This window comes from Trachurus trachurus (genome assembly GCF_905171665.1).
Source record: "Trachurus trachurus genome assembly, chromosome: 8".
In the NCBI taxonomy this organism is placed as follows: domain Eukaryota; kingdom Metazoa; phylum Chordata; class Actinopteri; order Carangiformes; family Carangidae; genus Trachurus; species Trachurus trachurus.
In genome coordinates, this window is record NC_139905.1 from 8,377,703 (window position 1) to 8,384,519 (window position 6,817).

The window sequence follows — 6,817 nt, forward strand, 5'->3', positions numbered from 1 at the left end:
GCATTTGCGTGCTACAGTCACTCCCTCGTCTCATTACAACACAATTAACGAGCAATTAGAGTTTATTGAGGGTGAATTAGCTGACATGTGGAACAGACCTAATGTACTGGGAGTGTAAAGGGATATCGCCCGACGCCGCCAGTGAGAGAAGGAGGTGGAGGAGAGAGAGAGGGAGGGATAGAGAGGGCAAGAAGATGAAAAAACAAGATCAGAGGGGTTTTTATTTTGAAAGAGCAAAGTGGCCTGAAGTGGGTGAATCAGAGAGTGAGCGGTACGTTATAACTGACGACCTTGGGGAGCAAGACAGTTTGTACCAAGTCAGGCGGTAAAAAGTCAGCAAGGTCATGTTTTATATGTTCATCGGTGTGTGAGTGCAATAAAATCACACGAGAAGCAAAAAAAAAAGAAAAGAAAAAAGGTGAAAATCCCACAATGCTCCACTGATACTGTATATCTGATCACTGCTGCATGTTTTTTAGTTAAAACTGCACATTAGCCCGTCAGTGTCATCGTCCTCATCCGTCAGCCCGGCTAATGAATATGATTATACAGGACATGTCAATCTGGAGTCCACAAATAGAGACACACGCTGCTGTGACACAAAGGACATTTAAAAATCCTTTTTTTTTTGTCTTGAGCGAAAATAAAAAGTTAATAAACATCAGCTCGGGAAGTAAAAAAAAAAAAAGACGCAGCATGTAATTAGCCTTATCTTTTAATTTGCACCTCTTGGCGACTCATTAAAAGCTTTTGCAGAGGCTTGAACAGTTTCTCTGTTAAAGCACAAATGAATCTAATCTGTTCTTCCACATGAACATGATAAAAAATGTGAATTATTATTTTCCAGTGTTGTACAGGAGGATCCAGAGGTGCCTCGATTCTGACAGGTGTTAGATTATATTCAGTTTATGAGATGAGGAGGAATTAACACGACACTGATCATCAGTGTGCATGTGGTTTTATTGTTTGTTTCAATGAACATATTTACATTTTTTTTTTACATGGTGTGAACCAAGGTTATTGTAGTTTTAAGATTTTCATTAGTTTTTTTATTAGGCCCATTGCCATAATCCCTATAGTTTTAGCAGTATGTCCGTTACCTTTAATTGTCGGTGCAAGATATTTTTAGAACGGCGGAGCAGAGCCGCGAGCTGCTCAGAGCTACACTATGGAGGCTCATGGGATTTCTTGGTTTCCCTCAACAAACTCATCAAATACACAATCCAACAACTCCAAAATGCTCTGGTGGACAAGTTGTGACCTGCACATTCACCACGCTATGAGATAATAACAGAACGTTACGAGACAGAGTTGTTTTAGAGGGAAACCAAGAAATCCCATTAACCTCCGTAGCGTAGCTCTGAGCAGCTCACGGCTCTGCTCCACCGTTCTAAAAACAGCTTGCACCAACAATTAAAGGTAACAAACCTACTGCTACGACTATAGGGATTATGGCAATGGGCCAATTTGCCAAAATGTTGAACTATCCCTTTAACTATATCAACCCTGGTGTGAACATGGTCAGGTCCAAAGATACCGAACGTCCACGTAAAAGATCCAACTCACCGAGCAGCTTCAAAAGTCAATATCACTCAGCAACAGAAGCCTGATTCCACCTTTATGTTTTTCTGTCTGCTTCACTTTATCCGCCTGGATCTACGTCTGTCTGCCTTTATCTCTCCTCGGCCGTCTTTCTCAGCGACCCTCCATCTACTTTGATCAACTTCTATCTCCGTCTGCCTCCATTTACCTCTATCTCTGTTTTATTTCTCTTCTTTTCTCTCATCCACCTCTTCTCCCTCTTCCTCTTCTCTCTACTTCTTCCTCCTCCTCCTCCTTACTCTCTTGTGCCTCATCCCACCAGCAGCATGTGTTTCACGACACCATCCCAGTTCTTTCTGAGGTTTTAACCCCATTCCCCTCTTTTCACAATTAAACTTTGATGCCGATTTGTTAGAATAAATAGGGAGCAGTGAATTATTTATGGTTGGATTTAAAAACCCTGAATCAAGCAGCAGCAGTGTGTGTGTGTCTGTGGAACACACGCACACACACACTGCTGCTGAAGACACCCATGCACAGATCAATAATAAATCACACGGCAGCAAGAGGGAGGAAGAAGCGTTGAGCGAGGCATTTATAGTGCACTGGGATGGTAAATATAAAATATGGACACACACGCACGCACGCACGCACACACACACACACACACACACACACACACACACACACACACACACACAGGCCCTTGGAAATACATTTATTTCATTTGCAGTTTTATTCTTGCTGATGATTTATAAAGCCGACACGTCGCAACCAGCCTCAGTGGCTTAATAGAGAGGAGAGAAAAGGACGGACAGCCGAGGTCTGATTGTCGAACACAGAGACACAGTCTGCTGCAACAAGCAAACATGCACACACACACACACACTCCTCCTGCTCACAAACACACACACACACACAAACACACACACTTGGATGCAGCCTCAGCTCCACGTAGCCCCGTTTCTCCGCTCTTCATAATTCAATTATCAGGACAATTGCTTTTACTATTCACTCATCAGGATGGAAACAAACCAGAGGGAGAAGCTGCCCCGGCCCCGAGCGCCTGCATGGCAGCTGCCTCCGCTCCGCTACTGTACACGGACAAAAAAAACAAAAAACATTTGGACAACACGCTCCTGATGTAAGGCCGCGTCAGAGAAACGGAGAGCGGTGGCGGCGGCGGCGTATCGCTCCATCCCGATTCTGGACGGCGACTGTAAAAACCAAGTCAAACCAGGAGACTTTTTAATGGCGTGTTTTATTGCACCATTTAAAAGCTCTTTTGCAACATTAAGCCAGAGGCAGCGCCGCTCAGCCCCCCCCCCCCAAACCCCCTCAACTCTCAACTGTTCCCCTCTTCAACTTCCCCCTCAGGAGCTGTTCCTGCTTTCTCTCAGAGTTTCTTCTTCCTCTTTTTCTTCTACTTTTACTTTTTTTTTTTCTTTTCAGATAAAATTCCTGCCAGTTTTTTCATTGTGATTGCTCTTATAAGCAATGGGCTCTATTCACAGCTCCACTACTTCCTCAATTTAAGGCTGCTCCTTTATTTCCTGTCTTACATTATTGGACAAACTGATTAATCCAGGTGTGTCTGACTATTGTGACTACTCAGACACACCTGGATTAATCAATTTGTCCAATAATGTAAGACAGGAAATAAAAGAGAAGCATTAAATTCAGGAAGTAGTGGAGCTGTGCATAGAGCCCATTTTGCTCCACCATCACCTCTCTCTCTCTCTCTCTCTCTCTCTCTCTCTCTCTCTCTCTCTCTCTCTCTCTCTCTCTCTCTCTCTCTCTCTCTCTCTCTCTCTCTCTCTCTCTCTCTCTCTCTCTCTCTCTCTCTCTCTCTCTCTCTCTCTCTCTCTCTCTCTCTCTCTCTCTCTCTCTCTCAGCTGGGTCACCTTGAAAGTCCAGTTGCCGTCACTTTGCTGACGAGTATTTGCTCTTGTCTCATGTATACCGCTGCTGATGCAGTGAGAGAGAGAGAGAGGAAGAGGAAGAGAGAGAGAGGATCTAATCGACGTAATGCGCCCGGTCTTGGGAGATTTGTAGTGTTTCTGGAGCATGCAGCGCTTTGCAGGTTTTGACTGACCCGACCACACACACACATCCTTGTAAAGCTATCTTTGAGAGGACACTCATTAACATAATGTATTCCCTTTAGCCCCCTTACCCTAACCTTAACCATCCAAAACAAATGCCTAACCTTAACCATTACTCTTAACCTAATATAAACCTAATTATAACCTAACGTCTTAACCCAAGTCTTAACCCTCAAACAGCCCTTGGAAAAAGTGAGGACCGGCCAAAATGTCCTCACTTCCCAAAAATGTCCTCACTCTGTTGGTTAAAAACTTGTTCCGGTCCTCACAACGTAGTAAGTACAAGAACACACACACACACACACACACACACTGTCATACACTCATGGACACCGTTATGAGAAGATGGATGGGCCCTGGGGCCGCAGATGTCAGAAACATTGTGGCTCCCTCCCACGTTAACATCAGTGTTCGAGTCCCAGGGCTCTGGGCGTGTATATACTGTACGTATATATATATATTGTGTCAGTGTGGGAACCCAGAGGGGACGAGCTCGCGTTGCTTTTGAAGGTGGTGTGACACTTTTCTTGTTGTGACATCTCCGCAGCGAAAGTTTAAGCCTCGTCTTTCAACTTTTAAACTGACGCCTTTGAGGAAAATCTTCCCACCCACTCACTTTCTGCAGGGTTACATTAAAGATGTGACAGCAGCACCAACCTGAACGCTTTCAAACAAGAAATCTGTGCTTTTTACTCACTTTTGTGACGAGAGTTACATTAGCCTAGCTTAGCACAAAGACTAGAAACAAAGGGAAACAGTTAGCATTGCTCTAGTGACCAATCCATACTTTTTTTAAACCAAAGAAGATATAACTTGTTAATTAGAGGAGGTGGTAGGTGGAGTTTATAACCTTCAGACACAGCAGACTGAGGGTTCCCACTCCTTTCACATTTTCAGATCAGGCCATACACTAACACATCCCCCGTCCCATTCATGCTTTAGAGAAGTAACAGTTGTACCTTATTTTGTACATTTAACCAGTTTGTTTCTACGTTTATTCCTCTCTCACCCCCAGAAGTCTGTTTTAAAGATGTGCAGTCTATGTCTCTAGCTCAGGGGTTCCCAACCTTTTTATCACAGAGGACCGTTCACCGGTGGACAATTTTTCGGTCACATGGTTTTTTCTGTTATGTTTACGTTCTTTCTCACAATGATATAATTATAATAATATATCTATTCATATATATTATTGTATATATACTATATCAGTCAGGGGGGTCAGAGGTCAGAGGTCCAGTCCACTCTGTCATCTTGTTTTGCTGGTGTCGCTGCAGAAATCTCTGCTTCACAAACATAATATGTTTGTAATGGAAGCAGGTTTTCAGTGTTTTTGTTGCGATCTCAGGATATTCTGCTTTAGTCCAGAACGTAGGGAGATTTGAAGTTTCCTGCAAAGTGATGAAGCGGCGGAGAGCTGGTCCCCACATTACTGCGCACTGTGGGCTTGGAGCATGTGAATCACCTGTTGCAATAAACCCGTAATTTAAACAGGACTCTTGGTTTTTCTTTTAAAAACATCTTTCTTCTTGTTGGCAGTTGTCGGGTCTTCTGTCGTCTCATTATTGAGTCTTTCCCGGCGACGTGTGTTTTTCACTCTTTTATGCTTGTGGACCTGCCTGTCAATTGCGCAGTGCTGGAAAGATGCACAAACAGAAGTGGCGACATTTCCAAAATAAAACGACCGGAAGTGTAAATAAGACAAAACAAACGATTTAAAAAAAAAATTATAATTTTCTTTCTGCGGCCTGGTACCGGTCCGCAGACCAGGGATTGGGAACCCCTGCTCATCTATGAAATAATCTCCAACATGCTTAGAAATGATGACAAATTTATCATAGAACAATGTAAACATGAGGTCCAACACTTGAAAGACTCAACTCAAAGTCTCTAGTTTTCTTTGGAAAATAAATCCTTGGTGAGGTCTGAAACAGTCAAATAGAGCTCTGGTAGCTGAATTTTCCAGGACATTTGACTTTTTTTCCCCTCATTTTCCATGTGTTTTCCATGACTGGAAAACTGGCCAACCATTTTCCATGTTTTTCCAGGACGTGTGGGAACCCACTGTTTCCAGGTGTGTGATAAACTAAACAAACCATGTGATGATTTGACCTTATGGCAGAAATAATACGGTGTAGACAAACTACACACTCTTCTAGTCTATTCGTGAGCGGCCCGCTTTTCCTCAAGGAGCTGAGAAGTGAAGACGAACAAACTTACGGGGCAAAAGTTGGACGGGAGTGAGGCCCGGTGTCTGTGTCTGTGTGTGTGTGTGTGAACCCAACTTTTTGTTTTGTTTGCCATCATGCTGTCAGATTGTGTGTGTGTGTGTGTGTGTGTGTGCAGCACTGACCGTTTGCTTTATGTCTGGGATCCCGATGCGAAACACCATCATGGCGATGTGGGCGTCCTCAGATGGCACCGTGCTGGCGCTGCGCTCCTTCAGCCTCCTCTGCTGCTGCTGCTGCTGCTGCTGCTGCTGCTGCTGCATCTGATTGGCCGTCGGCTGTTGGTGCGCGGGCGCCGGGTTGGACGAGTACGGGTTGGTGGCGTGTCCCGGATTCCCTGTCCGGACCTGCCTGTCCCCGCCGCCGGGTCGTCCGCCCAGTTTGCTCGACTGCCGGTGTCCCTCGCCCCGGCCGACCCTGGACATCCCCCCTCCTCCTCCTCCTCCTCCTCCTCCTCCTCCCCGTCGCTGCACCTCCTCCACCAGCTCCTCCTCCTCGTCCTCCTCGTCCCCCTCCAGCTCGCCGTTCTCCTCCTCCTCGTCGCGCTCGTCCTCGTCGCGCTCGTCCTCCTCCATCTCCTCGCCCTCTTCCTCCTCCTCGTCCTCCTCGTCCTCCGCCCCGAGATAGAGGTGGCGGTTGTTTCCCAGCATCCTTTGTTGCTCCTCGTCGCTGGACAGGGGGCTGAATGGCATCGTCATGGCGACAGAGAGGGGGGCACCAGCGTCGTCAACACCATCATTCCCAGAGAGTCACTGCAACAACGGGAGGGGAGGAGAAGAAGAAAAATTATCAGGACAGGGACAAAAAAACAACAACAGAAGAAGTTTGGGTAACACTTTACTTGAATAGGTGTTCATAAGATTGACATAACACTGTCATAACCATCAATGAATACTTATGACAGCTGTCGTTAAAGCAGAAGTAAGCTATATTTTTGTGTTAATA

At 45.3% G+C, this 6,817-nt stretch overlaps 1 protein-coding gene across 1 annotated transcript in view; it reads right to left on the bottom strand.

Moving 5' to 3' along the window:
* shank1 (SH3 and multiple ankyrin repeat domains 1) overlaps positions 1–6,570 on the bottom strand; it is a gene marked incomplete at its 5' end in the record, with an annotated part of 84,404 nt that extends 77,834 nt beyond the window's left edge. The window contains one exon of the mRNA XM_083977752.1: positions 5,998–6,570. Within this exon, the coding sequence (XP_083833878.1) occupies positions 5,998–6,570 (573 nt within the window). The remainder of the gene's footprint in view (positions 1–5,997) is intronic.
* Between the last annotated feature and the right edge of the window lie 247 nt (positions 6,571–6,817).